Raw genomic sequence first — 26,832 nt, forward strand, 5'->3', positions numbered from 1 at the left:
ATACTTATCATAATCATCAATCAATCAATCATCATAATTCATCACATCCTACTTAGCTTCAGAAAAAACAATTATACAAAAATATTTTAATAAACATAAATAAAATATTAATATTAATTGACTCAGTGGGTAAGTATTTATTCTCATTAAAATTTCATTCCTAATGAGATCTTATTACTTTCAATAAGTTTGATAACAATGAACTTACTCAATCTCATTCCGTCCATTCACAAACAAATGATAAAATACATTTACCTTTGCTTAGTTTGACTTTGAGTTTGTTTATACATATTATGTACACTATCTAAAGTAGGTACCTACCTACTTAGGTAGGTCTAGTAAAATTGATAAGTTTAACAAGACTGGCTGGGTTGCACCATATTACTTTAACTTTGACAAACGTCAAAAATCTGTCAAACACCATACAAAAAACACCGGTTATCGTTATAGTTACGGTCAAAGTTAGGTGGTGCAACTCAGCCATAATGTACCTAAGTAGGTTTAATTATTGATGTTGAATAACAAATGAAATATCTCTTAAACAAACAAGTAAACAACGTTAAAAAGCAATAAAATACGTAGGTATATGTAAGTTGTAGGTAACTAACTATACGATATGACAAAACTTAATTAAGTAGATTTATTGACTTAAATTAACAAAAAATGACTTAGTTGATTGTTTTATATAACGAAGTTAAAACGACCAATTCGTTACCTATTGTAAAAGTAACTAGGTATAAGACACATAAGTTAGAAAAAAATCAAACTGGAATTTATAATTCCTAATACCTCAATTCAGTGATTTGTTGGATTTTATTTATAGCCTATTACTTAGGGTTTCTCAAACTTTCCGTTCCACGAGTACCTACCTGTGAAAGTTTCAGGTGACAGCGAACCTCTTAATAACTCTAAAACCTGCACCCCCCAAAGAAAATAATATAAAAGTGACTATTGAAGAAAAAAATGTTTTCATTTCAATAAAAGGTACCAAATAAAGTGCCAAAGAAATATGTCTTTTTAATACCTATTGATGCTGTTGCTGATGGTGTGCTTGTTTCTTGTCGCAAATGGAGTATATGTCAAAGTCAAACCCCTTAGGGGTTCGCGTACCTACCCCACTTTGAGAAACCCTGGCCTACACAAATTCTGTTACGTTTTGTGTCCCAGCTTTAAAGTATTACAGCTTACGACGACATCATTTTTAGGGTTCCGTAGTCCCCCCCTCTAAAAACTAAACTGTTGGCTTGAAAAATCTGAAAAAAATCATGATAATAGTACTTTTTATAAACTTTCAAGGAAAACTATAGCGGTTAAAATAGATCAGTTAGTTTAAGAGTAATAGTCGTTTTACTCATGTAAGTATTATAAAATTTCATACCTACTCGTAATAAAAATTCCTTAAAAGAAAATATTAAACGTGACTTTAGACGAAGTAATTGCTTGCTTCTGAAGTATATTGTGGTAACGAAGGACAACTACGGAACCCTACACTGCGCGTGGCACGACACACATTTGACCAATGTTTTAAAACACATTCTTAACCAATCGGAGTTGCGCCACTTGAAGAGAGAGCCTCTATGGTTCACAGAGACGTGTTGGGTTGTCCCTCGCCTACGAGAGGCACTTGTCTTCCAGAGGCACGTCCTTGGTGTGCTCGATGACGTCCTGCTCGTCGTCGTCGCCGACGGCCAGCCAGCGCTCCAGGGGCCCGGCGGCGCAGTCCAGCCAGCCGCGCTTGTACAGCGCTTTGACCACGCGCCGCCGGAACACCACCAGCACCAGGAATATAAACAGCCCTTGCATCGTGTTGTATATGTCCATGATAACCCTAAAACAGGTATTACAAATAGAGGTTTTTTTCTCACTTATTAAATAAAATAAATAGAAAGAAAGAAAGAAAAAATGTGTATTCAATATCATCGACAATACACTTACAACAGTACTTAAATTTTTTTAGGTAATGAGTAGGTAATAATTACAATGATACTGAAAATAAAATAATAATAAATCTTTTGACAATTTCACACAGCGCGCGGCAGTTATCCCCAAAGTAGCAACTTAAATGCTTGTGTTATGGGTGCTAGCTTGACCGATATACTACTTATAGCATACTTTTTAAATACATACATATTATACATAGTAACACCCAGACCCGTCACAGAAATTAAAATTCATCATTTCAATTTCTCCCCGGCCGGGAATCGAACCCGGGACCTTTCAGCATAGTAGTCCGTTCTGTACCACTACACCAAACGGCCGACAAATAATTAGTACCGGCTACCAATTCACACGAATAGTATTTTGTATTGTCTAGTGTTCACCCATGAGTCTCAACTCTCAACTAGAGATGAAACGGATAGTGGTTTGGCCGGATACCGGATACCGGATATCCGGCGAGCTGCTAGGCCGGATAGCCGGATATCCGGCGGCCGGATAGTTGGCCCATTGTCTCGTATGTCATGACGAGTTTAGCGCCACCAGGTGCTTCGAACGCGATCAGTGGGTCTAGTAGACAAGTTACACTTTTCGAAAATCAAATCCGTATCTGTCCGAATAGAATGTCAGATTTTGCCACTTGTCTAGGGGGCAGATCAATTCGAGCGATTTCGGTTGCCATCGTGAGTGTGTGGTTGAATAGGGAAAATTTAAATTAGTTTACTTGCTGCGTAATCTGACTGAACTGCATCATGTCATCAGACCATCAGTGAAAAAAAGATCGCCTAATTTAATTGGCTATATTTCGACATTAACAGATATTTATTTATTTAGTACTAGCTTTCCGCCCGCGGCTTCGCCCGCGTGGAATTTTGTCTGTCACAGAAAAACTTTATCGCGCGTGTCCCTGTTTCAAAAACCGGGATAATAACTATCCTATCTCCTTTCCAGGGACTCAAACTATCTCTATGCCAAATTTCAACAAAGTCGGTTCAGTGGTTTAGGTGTGAAAGCAAGACAGACAGACAGACAGAATTACTTTCGCATTTATAATATTAAGTATAGAAGTATAGATTCGTCATTAGAGTGAATAGCCCTGAAAAAGAAAAGTTTTTTGAAAGGCCTCAATATGGCTTTTTTTGTATCTTTTTGGACTTTAATTATAAGCCGTTATTATTATAAGCCTTTTTATTGATATTTACCTCAAAGATGAATGTATTTCATTTTATTATAAGAAATTGTCGTAGTTTTTTAATATCCGGTATCCGGCCGGATAGTGAGTTACTATCCGGTATCCGGCCGGATAGTAAATTTAGGCCGGATATCCGGCCTACCGGATAGTTACCGGATATCCGTTTCATCTCTAGTCTCAACCATAGGTCTCTCGACTATGGTCTCGACAAGACACAATATACAGTATAACATTATTGAAGATAACGACTACCACGCTCGTAGCTATTGTTACCTAAAGCAACAGACTTTTAATTTCGCCGTAACACGTAAGTCTTCGGTAGTATAGTGGTTAGTATCCCCGCCTGTCACGCGGGAGACCGGGGTTCGATTCCCCGCCGGAGAGATAATTTTTGAAAGAAAAGGAAATATTATTTTTTATTTAATAAAATATTTTTTTTGCTTAAAAAAAAAAAAAATTTTTAAGCATGGTTTCATTTAAAATAAGTAATAACCCTCCTTTTGCTTTGCCGTAGTCGGGTAAAAAGTTAGCTATCATTTTTGTGACGCATTTAGGCTGCAGTACAACGGTCAACGCGACCGCTTCTCTATTTTGTGGTCAAACTTTCATAACTACTTACGTCATAAGCCAACGTCAACGACTGAAAGAGACCACAACCACAACAGTAGTTAGCCCTAGGTACATATCTATGGTAAACATTGTGATCGTGTAAATAAACTTTTCCTCTTATGTTTGGTGTTGTGACGTTATGTATGTTATGTTTGGCTCATTAAACAAATTGCTTTTAAATTAAATTAATTAAATTAAATTAAGGACAATGAATTTATTTTGCGGACAAAAACAAAACGAGACGAAATACATACCAGCCAATGTTAATTTCCACCAAAGAGCTGATCATCTCGAATATCCAGGTGATGCCCATCAGTATAAAGAGTCTCGTCGTCATTAAGAACCTAAAAAAACAGAATATTGTGATTCAAGAATTCACATTTATTTATACACTAGCTTTTGCCCGCGGCTTCACCCGCATGAAATTTCGTTTATCACAGATCGTTATAAATTATAGCTTAAATGTTATTCTGGGTTATAAACAATAACACTGTAAAGTTTCATCAAAATCCGTTCAGTAGTTTTTGCGTGAAAGAGTAACAAACATCGAGACATCCAAACTTTCGCATTTATAATATTAGTATGATTTTTGTCCACGAACAGCACCTGGGTACCTACTCTTTGTGGACTAGGCTAGGTGCCATTCGTACAGGTGCAATTTGGGCAGGCGCTCTAACTGGACTACGTCGTATCTAAAAGTTTTACGACCAATAAGTGTGACTTACTTGTATCTCAATGCCTTCAAGTGAGAGGTGGCAAATGTGTTCTTCCACAAACAGATCGATATGTATATGAATATACAAATATTCGCAAATATAAGAATCGACATGATACTATACATGTAGTACCATTGATGTTCCGTACCTGAAACAGTTAAATAAATATTATAAACTAGCTTTTGCCCGTGGCTTCACCAGCATCAAATTTAGTGTCACAGATCGGCATTAATTTATAGCCTACTAGCACGGGAACCCGATGCCTATAAATCTTGAATCATTCCAAATCAATCTCACTAGATGGCGACATAAGTATCGAATTTCTGAAGACGTTTGTAAAAAGTCACTAATGCTCAGTAAACTATAATGAAAAAATGTTTTACACATTAATTTGTTCATTTAAACACAGTGAATGATTCAAATAAACAATATTTCTTCATATAATAAAATTTTATCTTTAGTAAAAACTGAAGTCTTAAACAATCGTTTTTGCGGCGCTGTCGAAGTAGCATTTAGTTACAAATGATGTAATAGATGGCGCTCATCGCTGCTGTTTTATTTCGTCACTTATAAAAATACTAAAATTAGGTTTGGTTTTGCAACAAATTGTTATTTTTATTAATTGTCATANATCTGTGCTACTAGCTTTCTGCCCGCAGCTTCGCCTGCGTGGAATTTTGTCTGTCACAGAAAAACTTTATCGCGCGCGTCCCTGTTATAAAAACCGGGATAAAAACTATCCTATGTCCTTTTCCGGGACTCAAACTATCTCTATGCCAAATTTCATCAAAATCCGTTCAGTAGTTTTTGTGTGAAAGAGTAACAAACATCCAGACATCCAAACTTTCGCATTTATAATATTACTAGCTTTCCGCCCGCGGCTTCGCCCGCGTGGAATTTTGTCTGTCACAGAAAAACTTTATCGCGCGCGTCCCTGTTTCAAAAACCGGGATAAAAACTATTCTATGTTCTTTCCCGGGACTCAAACTATCTCTATGCCAAATTTCATCAAAATCGGTTGCGAGGTTTAAGCGGGAAAGCGTAACAGACAGACAGACAGACAGACAGACAGAGTTACTTTCGCATTTATAATATTAGTTGGGATAATTAGTAGGATTTTTAGGATAGGTAAACATTAAAAGGCCCGTTGCTGTAACTAAAATAAATGGAATTATAATTACCGCAAAAATAATTATCCTTATATTTATAACTATATTTGTTTTACGAGTACCTACTAACTAAATAAATTAATAAAATAATAATTATCGTGATTGTGCCTAATTAAATTTTAATAGAATAAGGTAGATACATGATGTAATATGAGGTGCATGATGGATGAAACGAGTCTTCGAGATAAGTATTTCCGGCGAATGTTTTGTAGAGCCGTACTGCAACCTGAGGCTGCCATCTATTCTATACTAATATTATATGTAAATGCAAAAGTAACTCTGTCTGTCTGTCTGTCTTGCTTTCACGCCCAAACCACTGAACCGATTTTGATGAAATTTGGCATACAGATAGTTTGAGTCCCGGGAAAGGACATAGGATAGTTTTTATCCCGGTTTTTGAAACTGGGACACGCGCGATAAAGTTTTTCTGTGACAGGCAAAATTCAACGCGGGCGAAGTCCCGGGCGATAAATGGTAATTTTAGTAGGTAGGTACTCGTTCGAATCTTACCATAAAACCAGCAGTGGTTGAGCCCGATGCCCGGCTTCTTGTGGTCCGGCAGGCCTGGCACCGGCAGGAAGTTCACCAGCGCCAAGGCGAGCGTAAGCACCGCCGGCACGCCCCAGCCGTAGCATGCGTACAGCATGAAGTCTCTCCACTCATAGTTCAAAGTCGACGGCCGTCTAAAAATCATACGGTTTTCAATACATCGTTACGTAGACGTAACTTAGTATAGAGTATGAGACTTATGAGTATAATAATATCTCTACTCCCAGAACTATTGCAGATTTCGTAACATTCTCAAAAACTATTAGTAGAGTGATGAACTCAGTTTTTGCTAATCGATGCGAGGAAGGTCATTTTTTAAGCTCCATAATTAGAATTAATATGCTAGCTGAATAGATGATTAATTGTAACTCTACTTGTCCTACACGATTGCATTGTTGTTTAGAATTTTTACATAATTATTAGATTAGGTATATAAGAGAAAAAAAAAGAAAAATACCGGTTTCTTATTATCTTTTTGGGAGCCCAAAGAAATATAATTTTAATTTAATTACCGAAGAATTGCATTGCTGATAACTTACCGTATGCACAATAGAATTTGTATTGATATAGCATTTGTCCAAAAGAAGCTTGATAGAATGAAAAAATAAGCCAGAAAACCTGAAAATAATAAAAAATACTTTAGTTAACTTCAATTTTTTAAATTCTGTAAATATAATGCAACAAAATTATAGTTTATTTCTCGTGGCATTGTAACAACTTCTCTTTCTACCGAACTATTGATTGAACAGAATCAGCACACACGATGCACGGAAATAGATTCAAGGTGATTTTTGTTTACAGAAAATATCACGAATTTATTCAAACCGAAGCTGTTGGTGCTTGCGGTATTTATAAGTGTCTACACTCATTGATTGCAAGATGTAACATTTTTTATTAAATTAAAAATTTTAAAAAATATTTCCAGAGGTTTTACATACCTCTTGCAGCACAAAGGTTCATGTCGCGGTACGGCGGCATAAGCTTCATGATGACTAGGACCATCATCCCCAATCCCAAGGAAATGCAAAAAGCGATCAAACTTTTCCCTTGCAGATCCCTGTAAAGTTAAACAATGTCAAATTATTATATTTTAGAGGGCTTATTCCCAAAGATCCACAGCTCTACATATTATTATCATTATTGTTAACCGACTTCAAAAAAAGGAGGAGGCTCTCAATTCAAGTGTATGTGTTTTTTTAATAGATTCCAAGCGGATCCACGACATCAAATAAAATAAAAACATTTTCTATGGGAATTTTAAAATTCATGGACCAAGTGGGAAAAGAAGAACAATAGAGTCGGGGACCTTTGGGAATAAGTCGTCATGCTGCAACTAAATTATTCCTTTGTGGCAATATTTTTAAGGTTCCGTACCCTAAGGTGCTAACGAACGGGACTAAATGTCTGGACTCTGGAAACATTATAGGGCCTTTTACTAGTAAGTAGAGACTTTCAGAGCACTCTACCTACACGTCCCAAATATCATAGGTATTTGCCCTGTCACGTTCGCGTCACCACTCCGGGACAACATTTATGTTAGTCAGCGGGCTGTTACCCATCTAAGTAGGTATCAAAACCATACTGGGCAGACAGTTGAATTTTTATAGAGTTTAACTATATCTTTATACTGAATGAAAAATTCAAGGTGGAATACAGGAGACTTTGGAATTTATTTTGTTCTTTAAACATAACATAACATGATTTGCAGGTTAGTACATTTTCGTCTTTGTGGAAATTCTTGGAGGGGAGGCCTTTGGCCAGCAGAGGACGTCATTTGTCTGAAACGAACGAATGAAGGGGGACATCTTGCATAAATATTGAAATAAATAAATTCTTAGTTTTAATGAAGTGTCGTCCGTCAAGCGATAGGTCGTGAGGTCCTGTGTGAGTGAGTTCAATTTTACTAACTTGTTACCTTGTTACATTTGCAAATTACTTACCTCATTTCTGGAAGAACACAATATATCAGTGCCGTGAAAAACAAGAATATAACGGATACTATCATGCAGTATCCTGCGACTTTCTCGTCGATGATCTTGTCATCATTATCCTGGCAGATCAGCGCCGCGAGGCTCACATTCGTCAGCTCTGGGTCTGTTATCCTCGTTTGGTTGGCGATGCAATACCTGATAAACAAAATAATCATTTATACATGTAAATTCAAACTGTAAATCAAACAAACAATTTAGATTTTTCTGATTGACCCAACAAAATCTGTCATCGACCTTTTTACTAATCTATACTTATAATAAATCTGTAGAGAGGTCAATTCTGTACATGAAATATAATATTTTCAAAATAACTATCAGGGGGTGATTAGTGATCGATACTGATGCCAAAAATGCAATCAGTAAAATTTTTGTCTGTCTGTCTGTCTGTCTGTCTGTCTGTCTGTCTGTCTGTCTGTATGTTCCTTATAGAAACAAAAACTTTAACGGAATTAACGGATTTTAACGAAACTTGGTACAATTATTTTTCATACTCCTGGGCAGGTTATAGTATACTTAGGAATTCCCACGGGAACAGGAATTAGCGGGAAAATCCTTTTGTACGAAAAATCTAAACCGCTTAAGTTAGACGCTTGAAATTTGGCATGTAGGTACCTTAGTAAACTTAAAGTTTAGTTACAACAAGGAATTCCCGAAATTCCCACGGGATCGGGAATTAGCGGGAAAATCCTTTTGTATGAAAAATCTAAACCGCTTAAGTTAGACGCTTGAAATTTGGCATGCAGGTACCTTAGTAAACTTAAAGCTTAGTTACAACAGGATATTGCAAAATTCCCACGGAAACGGGAGTTAGCGGGAAAAAATATTTGTATGAAAAAATCTAAACCGCGTAAGATAGATGAAGGGGGTAAAACGGGATCCACGCGTACGAAGTCGCGGGCGGCCGCTAGTTTTAAATAAATTCGCACTTGCAATTTTAAAATAATATGTATGTAAAATGAGAACAATCAACCAAAAACGATAACATCACGGGACCTTTTTTACGACGGGAAATCTTTTGAGCATACCCACTGGCTACGGTGGGACTTTCACCGCCAAAGCCTGCTCATTAAGGCCGATCAGAAAAGTACCGAGAGCGACCCTCCGAGCCTGGGCAAATGCCCCATCAGCTCCCTCCTGTGAAGGTTTTTAAGGATCCATCGTGGATTAGGAAAATGCCTCGACGGCATCCGGCCCGCTCAATGGTGGGTTACGGGTTGCTCGACAGGCCCGCTAAGAGGGTTCCTGTCCCTACCGGTATTTAAAAAAAATATATTTAAAGAATTCGAAAGTTAAGTACTTTAATTTTAAGTCGATATGAATGTAGATTACCAACAGACAGCATGAAAGAAAAAGCCGGTTATTAAATACGATTATTATTAAGTTTATGAACCCAAAGAAAAGGTGTTATCGCCCAAACATAACATTGAACCAACCCATACAGCAAAAGTGCGTCTGTAATTGGCTTGATTTGATACGTCCCTCCCCGCCGTAACCTACTTCGTAAATTGGCAAAAAATTCAGGTGACACTCACCCCCTATGATCCAAAGTTACATTCCTGCTACTTCCCATTAACACTAGATCCCCATCACTATTGATAGAGAAACGACTTAGTTTCAGTTTCTGCTTACAGGATAAGGCTGTTACTGGTGAAGTTTTATTTACTTTAGGATTCCAACAAACATTTTGCCTTCTCAGCAGAACTAATCCATCTTGACAACATAAATCAGGCGCTGCACCGGCTTTCACACTCACTACCAGCGCAGCTAGAGCAGATGTAAATAATATTTTCCACATTTTGGCCACAGTAAAACATGTAAAGTAGGTAGGTACATTAAATATTCACTTCAGTCAGTTGCAGTTTAGGTATTAAATTTTTATCGTAAGCAAACATTGCTATCACTATGTAATCTTTATGTTAGCACGACACTAAAGCGTTATACGGGGTATCGCAACGTACGTGCGCGTGCGTCGCGTGCATTTGTAGACTGGCACACTCAAAAGAGGACGCGCTTGAAATACCTCATCGTGGTTTAGTATAAAAGGAGCTCGAGCCTTGTTCGCACTAGTCGAGTAATTTAGTAGAGTAACTCGCCTTCAGTAACTAACTACTCGCTGCTGACCAAAAAACATTTGGTCGAGTAGAGTTTGCAAGCTTAGTGGTTTTGTGAACTCGACTAAACCGCCCGGTTCGGACTCGTTTAGCCGGTGCCGGGTGCCGGTAAGCAAGTGAGCAGGGACGTGTGGTGTGGGCGCTACTCGGTCATTCTCCGGATCTGGATTATTTTGTTGATTACCCCGACCTTTTTTATTTTTGAATTTAGAGTAAGTTTAGGTAAAACATTTCAAAATAGACATTATTACGAGCATATTTTTTATATTGGCCCATCTGTAGCAAGCAGGAATAAAAAGTTATGCGACATCAAAATTTTCATGGTCGGGGTAATCAAAGTTGGGAGTCAGAGTAATCAAAAATAAAACAAAATATCTTATTTTCTAAGGTTTTTTTTAAGTTATGGTAAAATAAATGTTATNACAACTCACAATTTTTTTGGTGTTCAGACACATTTAGGCTTTTAGGGAAATTTTAGGGAAACTCCTACATAGGCAATTAAAGTCACATATTCTAGCATATTTAGTCTTCTTTATACGAGTAAATACTCTATGTGAGCACTATAAAAACTAGTCTTCTAGGGTTAAAGTGGCCAAAATCTGGAAAATTGATGAAATTTTGTGTTTATTTTTTATTTTTGTCAAGGTTGCGGTCGGCGCTCGAGGTCGTAAACTTGGCCATAACTATAGCCATCATCATATACCTACAAGCCAAAAAAATCAAGACTACTTTTAAGGCAAGGTAAGTATCACCCTTTTCAGACGAAAATTTTACTCTGGTTACAGTTTAGGATAGTTTCGAGACGGGACTAGAGATGACGGACCGTGACTTGACGCTGCATCACTCACTATTCATCAGGCTATGAAGACTCTATCTAAACAAATAGAAGTCACATGAGTAGAAACTTACACATGTAGTTAAATACCTGCCTATTTAAGACAGTTTTTTTGTCGATAACCTTCACAAGTTAAATAGCACCTGTGTGGAGCATAGCGTCAGTATCAAACGAAGCCGAGCAAAAATGAGCCTTCACAATCACAAGGTTACGTTAGTGTATGGCGGGTTTGAAGAGTATATGCACTTTTTCTTTCTTTTCTTTTTAATTTTACTGAAACAAACTCTTCAGCCCTTACATTTGGATATAAAAGTAAGCTTTTTGCGAAGTGCACATTCTGCATCAGACCAGGCTCAGCAATGGCACGTGTTGTAAAACCGCGGGGGGCGTATCCCGTCATTATCAATATTATGATTGTCACATAGGTACTTTAAATTATGGTTGGTTAGAAGATATCTCTTCATATGTAGAATTATAGAGTAGGTACAGTAGGTATAATGCTTTCTTTCTACATTTCTTGACTCTACGTAGGTAATTGTATGTATGTATTGTGTTGTACTGTGATTTGTGTCTCTCTCTCTCATTAACGCAAAGGTAAATGGAGGTCTGGCCAGGGTTGGGGAACAATTGGAACAAATTAATAGCATAACATTTCGTCGTTCGTCAATTCATCCTCAACTAGCATTGTAGTTATAATTTGTATGGCATAATGGGATTAACCGTGACTCATAATTTAATTATTAATTTGACCAATTTCAATTTAGATAGAACAAGTCATCAAACTTCCAAAATACAATAAAATAACGTCCTTAGTGTACCCAATACTTATCCAGTGGTTAACTTTACTCATGTTTTAAGCAGGTATAGTATAGTAGTTAAAAAACATTTGAATGAAATTGTTTTATGGGCTTTTTTACAATTTTTAACGAGTAAATTTGCTATGGAATCCGTTCCACAGACGGGGAATCTTTTTCCACCAAAGTTATGCAACGAAGCGGAGCAAGGATGCGTCTTGAAGCAGTAAAGAAAGACGTGTGTGTGAACTGTGTGATGCAGTCCCCCGGACTAAAAAAACTAAGGTCTAAAAAAAGAAAAATAGGATCTCTAAGCATGTTTTATCATAAAATTAATCCAAAAGGAAATATATAAAAAAATCTGCTACTAGGCAGCATTTTTCCAATATGGCGGCGCGAGCGGCAGCCATACGAGGTCGCAAAGTTGAAATTCGTAAAGAGCACATCGAAATCTTTCCAATCCCGGGAAACTTTCCAGGTAAAACTACAAAATGACTGGACTAGTAACGACTTTAGGAAAATAAAGAGATGTTTTTTTTCTTTAAGTGTGTTTTTCTCGCGCACTGCTTATCGCCTCGCTTTTGGTGGAAACGCCGCCTACTGGCTACTGGCCCCATTATTGTCCATTCTTGGGTAAGCACTAACTAACTATGCCTTTTTTGAAGCAATAAAGGACGCTTTCATTAAAACTCGTATGTACTGTGAATAGTCTGTGTATTGAATGAGTTCCTTGTATGAATTCGTTGGTAACTTTTACTTGGTGGACTAAACTATTTTCGAGTAAATATTTTTGTACGTAATACCAGTAATACTGAACAGCAATGGACGTCAGATTGCAACACATTTTTATTGCAAAATCGTAGTTACCTCTTTCCTATTTTCAGTTTAAGTGATTTGCTGTCCGTCTTCTGCAAGTTTTGATGTAGGTAAACTTTTATTCTTTAATTTTTTTTCTACATTCGATTCTAAGATAGGAATCCCATGCCATCATTATGATGAACTAAACGATGACGGACTGTTTAATTATGGGTTTAGAGTGGGTGTAAACGTTCATGCTAATCTTTTGTTATATTTTATAAATGAGCAGTTTTATATCCTTCTTTAGTGTCTATAACACATTATACGACACCGTTAAAATAAATAAAATATTTACTATGAATAAAAATTAATAATTTCAGAAGTAAATAATAATCACTAAATACGAGTATAACTAATGAAAATCACATGAAAATTCTGACAGATCAAGCTAACCATCGTAGGTTCGATCGATTCCACATAATATCCTAGTAAAATCGACAATATGATGCAGGTAATATTGCAGAATCTCCAAAGTAGGTACTTATTTGTGCAAGAATACGCGTATGTTTAAAAATTACAAAAACAATTGACAAGTCATCGTCATCATCATCATAATTTTTTGTTGCTCAAAATCCGTCAACATCTACTGATGACGCCACAAGATTGGTATCTAAATAGACAGGCTCAATTTATCTGAATGATCAGGCGCACCTAGGATTACATAACTATGCATTGTTTCTTGCCGTAGCCGACAAGCTTGCAAATCGAAATTAAGTAGGTACCTATTCTTATTGTTATGTTCAGCAAGAACTTATTGAATATACAGGGTGGAATTTTGTAATGCCACCTGGCTGGAGGGAAAGTACTCTTATTATGTAGATAGAAAAAAAATTACTCAAAGAAATCATTCCTTTATTTTTTGAAAGAAATAGAACTGCATTCTAGTGTCCGACCGAAACTAGTTTTACGACCGAAACCGAAACCGAAAACGAATTTCGGCAACGGTGTCTGTTTCGGCCGAAACCGAAACCGAAACCGAAACTTCCTTACAAGGCTCATATTTTGAGGGAAAAATAAAGAAAACGTAATTGAACTTATAAAGCGCCTTTTCGAATCGCTAAAATAAAGTGACAGTGGGCGGGGCACATAGCTCGTAGAGCTGATGGCCGCTGGGGCAGGAAAGTTCTTCCACTAGGTGGACCGACGATCTGGTGAAGGTCACGGGAGGTGCCTGGATGCGAGCGGCGCAGGATCGGTCTTCGTGGAAATCCTTGAGAGAGGTCTTTGTCCAGCAGTGGACGTCTTTCGGCTGAAACGAACGAAAGCGCCTTTTTACTCTAAAAGGTATCAAGTTATGTACCTATTAAAAAAGAAAAGTCTAGATTTTTTTTAATTACTCGCAACATTCAGGACATCTACATAACCCGTCCCATGGTCGGGTCTTTTACTTTAATAATTTCTCAATACAAAATTGGTAGTACGTAATTTAGTATCTACTGTACTTGCCATTGTGATAAATACTAAAAAGAACTTTGAAACTCTGAATCCATAATATTATCACCATGAAATGCACTATAGTCATAACTAACTAAGTACCTAACTAATGTTTGTTTACGTATAGCATTTGCAAACCAAAAAAAATGTATAGGTTAGATTAAACTTATACTTTTATCAGTCATATTGAATATTTTTTTTTTATGTTTACTACCCGCTCTTGTTGTAACGACATAAAACGAGATAAAACTTACCAAATTCAAAATAAATCACTCGAAAATTCGCCACCACAACAAAACAAAACTAACAGCAAACAAACAAGCGAGCGAATCACGACATTGGCTCAGTGTGCCTACCATGAGTTTACGATAGGTGAGCTCGCTAGCGAATACGTCAAAAAATTCTATGAAGATTTTATTTCTTGAAAGTAGCCGCTAGGGGCGCTGCACAATATGTCATACATTTAAATGTCATTTTTTTACGCAGTCGCTAGCGAGCACACCTAACGTAAACTCATGGTAGGCACACTGATCGGGATCGGATTCATTCCTCATTCAACGCGCCGAACATGACCGATAACAGCGCGGAAACTCCCGAATGCACATTCGGTTTCGGTCGTAGTTTCGGCAAGTTTGCCACCGAAAACGAAACTAAACCGAAACTCGTGTTTTTACCGAAACTCAACCGAAAACGAAACCGAAACCGAACATTCGGTCGGACACTACTGCATTCAAAGATTTTCAAAAATTTGCTTGCCACACCCGGGAATCGAACCAAATAAAATCTGTTAAAAATTACATCTTGTATTTTTATTGTATCGATCGTTAGGTTACAGAAAATTTTATGGTATGGTGGTGAATTTTCGTTCGGTGAAACGTACCTACTTTTTTCGTACTTTCCCTGCAGGTGGCATTACAAAATTCCACCCTGTATTTGCACACTTTTTTGGTAATCAGCTCCACGTGAGATTTGAACCCGCAACCTCTGGGTTGCTGAAATGGCAATAAATAGTTCATTCTGTAGTGACCTAAGCGCGAATCACTATAGGCGGCGCCGGTCAAATTAGGAGTTTACTCCCTGACTCATGTCAGTCAACAAAATAATGGCTTATCTTGAAAACAACGCCAAATTCTAACTAGAAGGTGACTGTGTCATCTAAGTACGACTTCCATCCTAAATAAGGACAAATAAATAACCATACGGTTTCCTTAAAGAGATTTAATGACGACGCCTTTTCCGAAACGTTTAGTTAAAATGTCCGTCACTATTCTACTAAGTTAGAATACATACATGACGCAAACCAGGTACAAGGCACGGCAAGCAAATAATAGTCCATAAACAGACATACGCCGTGTGGTGACGGCAGAATAGAATATATTTGTCACCAACTGCAACCCCTACTTACTTTTCCCGCGGGTGTCGTAAGAGGCGACTTAGGGACACATTAACAGCGAACGGGCAGCAACGATCTCTGATAAACATAAATCTTTTAAACTGTGATCTCCAATCCGTCTGCCAAGCGTAAAGATTATGGCAAAACTCTCCACTAAACTGGGGAGGCTCATAGTCCAGCAGTGGGCTGTAAAGGGCTGTTGATGATGAAGCAGAACATAGTACGATTTAACATTTGGTTTGGTTGCCTTGTGACCTTGAGTTTTGGAGACCAGTGATGCAAGCAATCGGTTTGTTATTGTGTTATTGTGTCCAGTTTCTCGGCTGTCAAAGACCTAAATAATGTCTGCACTCTGTAACCTAATAGATAGTCTGCAGTTTGAATTTACCTTGGAGACCCAGTACCTAGTAGTAGGAGACTAGGGTTGCCACATTTTTTGCAGTTTTTAACATCAAATTAAAGAAGAATTTATTTTACATTATTAATGTTTAAAAAAAACATTATTTTTCATTGCTTTATGCAGTTTGTATTAATAAAGTGGTTTATTCCAGCTTTATCTTCTTGCTGCTCGTAAAGCATCTCGGACAGTAAACCTGCACTGTTTACACTCCAACGTTATCATTTTAGCACATAGGTAGGTACTGTATTCGCAAACCTATGCTAAATTTCCTTTGAAAATTGTGCTATGTTTGCCATAAATTATTCATTGCTTACATTAGAAATTCCTCTTGATAAGTAACTTTTGTTTACCTACTTACTTATTTTGAGGAATAACAGAATTTTTACCTGCTACGTCACTATACCATAACTGTTTGCGTTAGTTTAGCCCAAAACATATCTAATTAGTTATTTTGTTCCCACTTAAAATCGACGGAAGTTAGGCATTTCAGATAAAATCATGAAAGGCATGAAAGAGGAAAAACCAAAAAATAATTAGTGCAATCTAATTATACATAGGTACCTAGTTAATCTGTGTAGGTACTAGGTATACTACGAGTTTCGAAAATAAATTCTAAGTTTAGATTAAAAACATTGTTATTAAAATTGGAGTTAATTAAATCCAAACCCATTTTTGCTATTCATAATTAAATTATTTACAAATACCTAACAAGTTAAACCATAATAATGTCAGACTTAGTAGAGGCATTAAATAAATAGAAGTCGTACTTTTTAACGGAATAATACTTTTTTATTTAGGTATTTAACATGCACCTGAAACACAGTAAGTACATAAGGCGGACTTAATGTTTATTCAGAACAAACAAACTGAGAACAAATTCACAAAGTGATTTAACCCACGTGTTTCAGCTTGGAAATGGGAATCGAACCCGGGCCTCCGAGTCGAGAGATTCATATCCTGAAACAATTTTCGTATTCTCCTTATAATGATTGTACGCTCAGATCATAGTCTGAGATTGTTATTGATATTGATAATTATAATTACTTAATAATTTTGACTCTTAAACATATTCGTATTAAAGCATTTAAGTTATCATAATCATAAATAAGAAGACGAAAGTCTACAACCAATGTGTGTTACCAGTGATAACTTATGCTCGGAAACGTGGCCTCTCACTATAGGCCTTATACAGAAGCTCAAAGTTGCACAGCGTGCTATGGAGAGGGCTATGCTTGGTGTTTCTTTGCGAGATCGAATCAGAAATGAGGAAATCCGTAAACGAACTAAAGTCGCTGACATAGCCCGACGGATTAGCAAGCTGAAGTGGCAATGGGCACTGCATATAGTACGCAGAACTGACGGCCGATGGGGCAGCAAGGTTCTGGAATGGAGGCCGCGTACCGGAAAACGCAGCGTGGGACGTCCACCTACAAGGTGGACCGACGACATCGTAAAGGTAGCAGGGAAGCGCTAGATGCAGGCCGCTACCAATCGATCAACGTGGAAAGCATTAGGGGAGGCCTATGTTCAGCAGTGGACGTCCTATGGCTGAAATGATGATGAATCATAAATATGTAATTTGGATCCAATGCCAAATTCCTATATTGGCCCGATAGCATTCTTATGCAAATGTCTGGGGATAATAAAATATACGCCGATAAATGTAGGTATACATAATATATCGATAATAATACCTACATAATTGGCTATTCATTGGCTATTGCATATTATGTAACTACAACCAAGTACCAAAGAATACTCAATACTCAATACTCAATGTATGTATGTACTTAGTTTTAAAAGGTTACCTTAGTACTTGTGATTACTTAGTGATAATATAATACATTTTGAACAGTACCTAAGCACCTCATGTAAGATTATCTAAATATGTATGTATACCTACTACTTAATACATATTACTTATTATGATCTTCGTAGGTAGTATTTTTTTAACTATACTTAATCGTGTCGGTTTTCATTTACTAAAAGTTTTCAAGGAAGTGCTGTCTGGAAAGCAAAGCCTGTAAAGTAACTTAGTACGTAAGTAGATACTCGTAGCTAGTGGTGAAGCTTTCAACCTGTGAAACATTTTGAACTGTCGGCCTTTTGTAAAGCATAAAAGAACTTACTTAAATACCCACTTAGGAAGATTGCATATCGGTTATCTTTGGTGTTTTATAATAATAAATGGTTTTTAACGTTATTAACTAATAAAATGTTTGAATACCTATAAAATGTAAAAGGTTAAACATGAAAATATTTTTTTTTGATCCGGTGAAAGTCACTCAGGGCACCTCGAGGGTATTTATTATTTTTTACAACGAAATCCAAAACTACACCTACCGCAGTATTCTTTGTAATCAATATTTTTTTATTTTCCTACTGGTCTAATCACTAAGCTTCCAGCATGCCAAATACAACTGGTCGTGGGTGGGAGAAGCAGCTTTTCCTCATTTTTTATTGATGCCAATTGTTTAAAAAAGTCTTTCTTTCTATAGGAACAACTTAAAGAACTGTTCACACCGCAAATGGAGACGTCCATATGGTGAAACTGGGACGTCGGGCTCTTGACCCTGGCGGAACAGGTTCGATTGTTTCATTTTATTTTCGCCATTTCTGCGGGCCATGTGGTAGGTAGGTATGTGGTCGGCTGTTACAATGAGAGATAAAAAGCTATTTCCGTTAACTCATTTCATATTTTATATCGGATCGTTTCAGCTAGGGGCACTTACGTACCTAATCAGTTTAAAATCGTTGGAAGGTACCCTTCATTAGAAGTCGTTCTTAGGCAAACTTGTTTTAATCTACACCTCAGTGAAAATAATATGTATGTGGAATCATGGCCCTTTCCCTACCATGAAGGTGAAAACATTATTGACTATTCTTTTTTTTCTGTTATAGGTAGGTACTTACAATAGAAAGAAAGAAAGAAAGGTAACTTTTAATTAATGTAGCTTCATATTAGTATCGAAACGGCCAAGCAAACACAGATGATTGATGGGCAAAATGATCCCACCTACTTACTTATGTCCTATGAGAATGACATGCAATATAACATCATCTCTTAAGATTAGTAGTTAAACGCAAAGCGGTTAGGAACCTACTTAGATCAAAAGCTTCTAATTACAAATGTCATGGTATCGATACGTTAGGCATGACTATAACAGCTATCAATTAAACAATGAATAATGCAAGCGCCGTAGGGCTTAATCTTATAATGATATCATTTGAGATGAAGGTGTGGTCTGTTCTGTTCTTGGAAACGGTATCTTGAATAATCATCATGACTTCATGAACTAAAATTACTTACAATGTTTACTCATTCATCATCACCATCATTGTACACATAATCATACTCTGCATAAATTGGACTTTCATTCATGCACTCATTAGGAATTTAAATCGTATTATCAATGATTCATATATCTAGCCCGTTTTAAAAGGGGGTTAATGTGTCATTTTAGTGTCCTAACTAAAAGACATGAGTAATAAACGAAGTAGGTACCTACATAATCCTTTTGATATGATCCGTGTCAGCAAGTGACATCAAACAGTGGCAAACAAAACAGTGGAAACAGTGGCAAAATTGAAACTGGTAACTATTACTTCTTTTTTGGATACAATTAACAATCAGCTTAGTGCCTATGTATGTCTTTCTTGTCAAAATCCACTATACTTAAGATTTCAGGGCAGGACTTTGGATACGGTTTCGTTACGGATACTTATTTGAATATTATTATACCGGTTTCGGTTACGGATTGTAAATCATTTCGGATTATCCGGTTTCGGTTAACTTCGGTTACGAATGTTAGAATTTAAAAAAGGTAAAATAATTCAAATAGCAAGATGCTGCGCTACCCACTTAGCCACTTTATGTACTATAACGGTACCTACCTATGATAAAGGTAAAACAGGCGGGGATATCAGAATGGTCCCAGGGGATGCCAGACAAGTAACAAATATTAAACAATTATTAAGATTTAGACTCCGCCTTTATCCGAAACAATCCGAAACTTTTGAATCGGTTTCGGTTACGGATATTTTTTTATTTCGGATATTCGATAGTTTCGGTTACGTTACGGATATCCATAGAAGCATCCCTGCTGATAAGTATACATTATGACGTCCGTCAGTCAGTCACCCTTGTCTTTGTCTAAATGTTTACCCGACGACCCATCAAGATAATTATTGTTTATCCTTGTTTATTGATGAAGACACCTAATAGACAAATGATTTTATAAACAGTTGCCAAATTTTTAGGAGCGGCTCATTAATCGATTGGAAATTAAAACATTTATTATTCATATTTAATTATTTTTATCCGCTGCAAGTACCTACCAACGTATTCAATTAATTCGTAATCGTAATACATTTTCAACACATGAAACGTAAGTTATCACAATCATATGTTTTGACCTAATCTATACTAATATTATAAAGCTGAAGAGTTTGTTTGTTTGTTTGTTTACTTGAACGCGCTAATCTCCGGAACCACTGGTCCGATTTGAAAAATTATCTCAGTGTTAGATAGCCCATTTATCGAAAAAGGCTATAGGCTATACAACATCACGCTACGATCAATAGGAAGGAGCAGAGCAATAATGAAAAATGTTGCGAAAACGGGTTTTCACGAGTACGAAGTCGCGAGCACAGCTAGTTTTAAATAAAAGTAATTGTATTGCATTGTTTCAGTTAGAAACACCATAGCAAGGAATAACCGATAAGCTACATAAGTTTTTCGACGACGCACCCAAACTAGGGGAAAGTAGTACGAGTTGATCCCCTGGGGTAAGATGATCTTTCGCGATTGTGCTGAAACCACTAACGTCATTTAGTTTCTTTCACTGGTAAAACATAGCTCTGGACACATCCCCGCCTCAGTCAAATCGTAATGGTGGCGTGAGCGATACATCGAATTTGACGAGAAAAAAGAAAAATTGTGTACTTCTGATCTAAAATAGGCATAACTTTGAGCTTATGTTACTTTTATTCAAACAATGTTAAATGTAATTACTGTTGTCGTTAGGCTTTCTATTATGTTTAATTTTAATATTTTGGCCATAAAAACGTAGCCGCGTACTTGTAGATTATTTTAGCAAATATTTAACAAAAAGTGGGACTTGGGTCAAGATGATCCCTTCCTATATGTACGAGATGATCCCTGGGAATTAAAACAAAAAAGTCAATGGAGTAGGTAAAGGGAAGTGAAATAAAAGAAAGAGAACTTCATATAACTCACCTGAGTCTGAAGGAGATGATACTGAGTGGCTGTACTGAACAGAAAAGTTTTCAAGCGATACCAAGGGTGAAGGATGGATAAAATGTTATGCATGTGGAAAATGGGGCCATAAAGCATGTGCTGGGGTAGAGGGTGATGAAGCAGGTGAATTTATTTGTGATATATTCAACACAGCTCCAGCCAAAAAGCGTTTCAATTATTTAAACGCTTTTTAGCAGGTACTAAGAAAGAATCAGTTATTTTCGTTATTTAATTCGTAAATGTTTTTCTTTTCTAACTTTTTAACGATTTGTTCGCATAATTAGGTACTCCGAAAGGAATATAACCAGAAAAGAATAGATCATAGAACAGAATCATAGGGATCATCTTACCCCTACCTGGGGGATCATCTTACCCACAGGGGTGTACAAGATGATCACTTTGTAAGGTTTTGCAAAAAATGAAATATTTTAATGAAACCTCAATTAATTTCTGGTTTTGAGTATAAGGAAAGTTGGATAGATAAATATACTAGTAGTAATCGTCTTTATTTTTGGTTTACCTTGAAAAATATGTATTTTACAGCGATTCCCGCTTAAGGGGATCATCTCGTACTACTTTCCCCTACTCAATAATTTCGGGAAAGTGCTGAAGCTGGGAGATCGTCAAAAGCTTAAACATTTGTCTACGATGACCACCCTTGGACCCATTCCATAACAAAAATATATCATATACATGTAGGAATATCCAGTGCCGTATTATCCATAAGGCACTTTAGGCCAGTGCCTAGGGGCCCACTATGACCAGGGGCCCAGTACCCCCGATTAAAAAAAAGAAGAAAAAAACATAATAATGTTAAAGATGATTTTTATGCAACAAAACTCAAACCACAAAAGTAAATAATTATAATATAAATAATTCCTACAAAAGATTTTATTGTTTTAATGGCTTCATTTGTTGCCCATTTAATACTATCCTAGGTTTTCGACTTCGGCGGAGTTGTGCTTAAGTGGTGGGGCCCCTCGAAAGGGCCGTTTTTGCGGTTTTACTGTTATACCGCGTAATGGAATTACTGTATCGAAAACTGATCTTTATGACGGTTGAAGGACATTCAATCCTGCATTGAATAAGACCAAATTCATATGTTTTGGACAAACTGTTCACGTGCTTATCTTCGACAAAGCAGAAAATATACCCGCAGGGTCCCAAACCTTGAAAAGGGGCGCCTTAACCAGCGTGTCCCTGTCAAGCCTCACGAGTTGGATTTACCCACGCCTATCCTTGTTCCTCCTTCATCCTTAACTACGGTTGCTGCACCTCTTCTCTGCACTCTCCTTAACAACTCTGGGTTATCTACTATGGCTGCCCCTCTTCCTTGCACCCTACTGCACGACTGCGTTGCCTAACCGTACGCCTGGTCCAAGGTTCGACGCCACAAAATGAACTTCATACACGTGAAAATAGTTTGAATACTATTTCCCGTGCTTGCAACATTTTTCTTTACTGCTTCGTCCCTATTAGTCGTAGCGTGATGGTATATATCCTATAGCCTTCCTCAATTTACGAGCTAGTACACACAAAACTAATAATTTAAATCAAACCACTAGTTTCTGAGATTAGCGCGTTCAAACAAACTAACAAACAAACTCTTCAGAGTTTTAAAATGAACCTGTTGTTGATTTTTGGAGTCAAACCTTGGACCAGCTGTAAGACTTGGCAACGCAGTCGTGCAGGAGGGTGCAAGGAAGAGGGGCAGCCACAGTAGATAATACTAGAGTCGTTCAAGAAAGTGCAAGGAAGAGGTACAGCAACCGTAGTAAAGGAACGGCTGCACTGGGATGAATAAGGATAGACGAATCCAACTCGCGAGGCTTGATAGGAATATGCTGGTTAAGGTGGCCCTTTTCAAGGCTTTGGAGCTTGCGGGTGACGAGCCATTGGACGAAGAGATTATTAATTATATATACGTATATTTTCTACTTTGTCGAAGATAGTATTGTCCAAAATATATGAATTTGGTCTTATTCAATGCAGGATTAAATGCCCTTCAATTAACATGAAGATCAGTTTTCGATACTGCAAGTCCTTACACGATATAATCGTAAAACCGCAAAAATGCCCCTTTCGGGGGGCTACACCACTTAAGCACAACTCCGTCGAAGTCGAAAACCTAGGATAGTCTTAAAGAGCAACAAATGAAGTACCTACCATTCTACTAATATTATAAATGCGAAAGTTTGGACGTCTGGATGTTTGTTACTCTTCCACGCAAAAACTACTGAACGGATTTTTATGAAACTTTACAGTATTGTTGTTTATAACCCAGAATAATAGGCTATAATTTATGACGATCTGTGGTGACAAACGAAAGCCGCGGGAAAAAGCTAGTTAAAACAAGAAAACCTTTTGTAGGAATTATTTCCGATTTGATTGATTTTCATGTCTTATTCTACTGGCCTAGTTGGCATTACTGCTTTGGTTTACAAACTTTATGTACATTTGTATTTTTTAATGTTTATGTTAGTTTTATAAAAATATGCAAGATTTTCCTATTCTTTGTTTCATTTTTAAATGACTCCGATACTTCGTGCTGTACTAGATAGTGGCGAAAGTCTTTTCACTTGAAGAAAGGCGTATACCTTTGCAAAGTCTGTTGTTGATGATGATGGTACCTTCATTCTATTTCGTAATGTAGGCAGTAGAAATTTCCAATTTGTGGTTTTGTGGGGGGGCCCGAAACGAGCTGTGCCTAGGGGCCCCGAGATGGTTAATCCGGCCCTGGGAATATCCCGTACCTATAGTAAAAAGATCCTGAAAAAACAGGGCGATTTTGTAATAAGTATCAAATTTTTTTTTAATAAACTATAAAGAAGAAAATAACAATACAACTTTCTCTTAATTATTTTTACCTGTGGCATTATTTTTCACGAAAAAGAAAAACTTATTGAAAATCTAAGTAATTCGCGGGCCCATATTTTAATTTTTAAAGGTTTATTTTCGCGCACTATTATCTAAATATATATAACTCAAAGGTGACTGACTGACTGATTGACTGACTGACATAGTGATCTATCAAAGCACAGCCCAAACCACTGGACGGATCGGGCTGAAATTTGGCATGCAGGTAGATTTTATGACGTAGGCATCCGCTAAGAAAGGATTTTACGAAACTCCATTCCTAAGGTGGTAAAACGGGATCCACGCGTACGAAATTTTGTCGTAGACAAAATTCCACGCGGGCGAAGCCGCGGGCGGAAAGCTAGTGTGTTATACCTACACGTACACACCGTATAAGGTAAAGATTCGCGTCAGCTCCAAATCATACTTCAAATACGTAGCAATTTGCAGAAAACACGCTGATATTGAGTTCCAGGAAAAATCTTAGTGACCATGTAAGTAGGTATACAGGGTAACCCTGTACTCGTAAGTATGGATTAAACCATGGACCTATAAAAAAAGTCGGACGGATTCTCATCAACAAAATACTGTGACATTAGGATATACCAGCTCGCCTGTACGTACAGGCCGGCACGCACACATTCATACCCTGATACACCACTTCGAGTGCAAACTTCACACAGTTGACACATTTACGCGGCGAAAAAAAAACACAAATACGACATGTCTTGCGTGGTGAAATTGTGTAAAAACCCTTCTGATCGAACGAACAAAAATCAAGGAATCACATTTCACAGGTAAACTAATAATCTAATCACTTATTTCCCCGATTTTATAAACATTAAAATATTAACATCAAACGTCAATCACCCGACAAAATAATACGTCAAAAGCCAGTGTTCTCAGTTATTTACGTGGGAAAATTACCCGAAAAGTGGGAAATCTATAATTTTAAGACTTTTTAGGTTTTTATTACGCATACTATTGAAATAAAATAATGTATCATAATAACTGTGTTTTAATGGGATAATATATATTTTCGTAGGCAGATTTGATCCTTCCCAAGGGCGTGGAACTACGAAATTCAAATTTTCTTATATTTTTGCAAGTCAGTGTCAGGTTGTATGTTAAAATCTATCAGAGATAATAATATTGATGATACATAAGAATATGATTACGTAGGTACACAAGATTGATAATTTGTAACTGCGTGAATCGTACCTGACACTGACTTGCAAACAAAGTAAGAAAAATTGAAAATTTCGCGTCTACCTCAACGTATTCATCTTTCATCCTTTTCAAATGGCACGATATAATTTCGTCTACATTTCCAAGTAACATAATAATCTGCCCATCTATGTTTTTCTTAAGATAAATGGGTAAAATGTTTTGGCTAACATGGCATCCCTAAATTCACTCACACAATAGACAAACGCCAAAATTTTGCGTCACAGTTTTGTTGTAGCGCGAGTTCCGTCCGCCTTTTTTTATAGGTCCATGGATTAAACAAAAAATATTGATTCAACTATTCAAATTATGATAGAAAATAAAATAGTTAAAATGTGAAACTTATTCATTGATGAATAGATTCTGAGTAGGTAGATAGGTCAAAATAGGTCAAAACTCTCTGAAATTGACGTCCGTCTGAAAATTACATAGCAATATCGTAACTCGACTTCTTTATCAATCTTAAAAGGCAGGTGTAGGTACTTACGTACAATCGACAGCACATCAGACTATAATGAATTATTAATTTCGTTGCAAATTTGCACCAAATAGAAGTACCTAAGTAGGTATGTACATAAAATGCCTTATCGTGTACAACTGCCGCACCACCTTCGTAAATTGTTATTGTTCTTCAGTTGACTGACACTCACCGGTCCTGGTTCAGAGTATCATTCCCCGTCGGTCCCCCTAACACCAGATTTCCACCACTATCGACGGAGAACTTCACTAATTTAACTTTCTTTTCACACGTTAATGTTGTAATGTTTGAAAGTTTATTTGCTTTTGGATTCCAACAGATGTTTTGCCTTTTCAGCAAAACTAATCCATCTTCACAACAAAAATTAGGCGCTTCACCGGCTTCTATACTCACTACCAGCGCTAGCGCAGATGTGAATAATAGTTTCCACATTTTAAATACTAATAAAATACTTTATCACGTAAAATTAACGTTTTTTTTTTAGAAATAATAAATGGCTAGGACGAATTTTCAGCACTGAAAATTGATATGAAACGAGTATAAAACGCAGCGTGCGCTCGCGACCGCAGCGTATTTAGACTGGCGGTTTCTTTTTGAAACTTTGGCCTCGGTTAGTTATGACAATGTAAGTTTTGTTCTGAAGTTTTGGCGATCCAATGTTGTCTGACCGTGACATGAAGCTGAGTCTTAACACTAATCTTTTTTGTATTACGAGCAAACGTAAGTCCAGCTACGTAAAACTATTGGTATCAGATAGCTCATGATTAGCGATTGGTATCAGATAGCTCATGACTTAGTACTAACATCTGTCTGTCGTCTTCGAATCGGTAACCCTAAATCCTGGGGGGCACCAGACCATTTTGGGGTGCCTGGCCTCGCGCTGTATGTATACCTACCCAACTTATGGACTTAAGGGTTGAAGAACTCTACTCTGGAAAAAGCTTGTCCCTCGATAACTCTTTAGTTCGACACCATTAATACCTACTAGTAATTAATATAATAGTAAAAATTGACGTATTTTTTAA

The 26,832-nt window shown here is 37.0% G+C and overlaps 1 protein-coding gene and 1 non-coding gene across 3 annotated transcripts; one reads left to right on the forward strand and one right to left on the reverse strand.

Annotated features, from left to right (window-relative positions):
- Positions 1 to 299: 299 nt before the first annotated feature.
- On the reverse strand, positions 300 to 26,368 carry LOC114356973 (G-protein coupled receptor Mth2). Of its 2 annotated transcripts, none has more exons than XM_028310375.1 (8): positions 25,980 to 26,368; positions 8,111 to 8,296; positions 7,109 to 7,227; positions 6,710 to 6,788; positions 6,132 to 6,304; positions 4,462 to 4,600; positions 3,991 to 4,080; positions 300 to 1,828 (listed from the first exon to the last, which is right to left on the reverse strand). In XM_028310375.1, the coding sequence occupies exons 1-8, from the start codon at positions 26,237 to 26,239 to the stop codon at positions 1,612 to 1,614; spliced, it is 1,263 nt and encodes a 420-aa protein (XP_028166176.1). In that variant the 5' UTR covers positions 26,240 to 26,368; the 3' UTR covers positions 300 to 1,611. The 2 variants fall into 2 exon arrangements, with proteins under 2 accessions (XP_028166176.1, XP_028166175.1); XM_028310374.1 differs by lacking the exon at positions 25,980 to 26,368 and adding an exon at positions 9,694 to 10,176.
- On the forward strand, positions 3,440 to 3,511 carry TRNAD-GUC (transfer RNA aspartic acid (anticodon GUC)). The gene has a single exon. It is a non-coding gene; the product is annotated as a tRNA-Asp (tRNA).
- Positions 26,369 to 26,832: the final 464 nt, after the last annotated feature.

This window comes from Ostrinia furnacalis, unplaced genomic scaffold, assembly GCF_004193835.3.
Source record: "Ostrinia furnacalis isolate ACB-3 unplaced genomic scaffold, ASM419383v2 OfSCF3012, whole genome shotgun sequence".
Classification (NCBI taxonomy): Eukaryota; Metazoa; Arthropoda; class Insecta; order Lepidoptera; family Crambidae; genus Ostrinia; species Ostrinia furnacalis.

Coding starts and splice junctions, on each gene's coding strand:
- LOC114356973 (XM_028310374.1), bottom strand. CDS start 9,956: ATGTGGAAAATATTATTTACATCTGCTCTAGCTGCGCTGGTAGTGAGT. Junction 6,789..7,108: donor GAACCTTTGTGCTGCAAGAG/GTATGTAAAACC, acceptor TATTATTTTCAG/GTTTTCTGGCTTATTTTTTC. Junction 6,305..6,709: donor CAAATTCTATTGTGCATACG/GTAAGTTATCAG, acceptor TATGATTTTTAG/ACGGCCGTCGACTTTGAACT.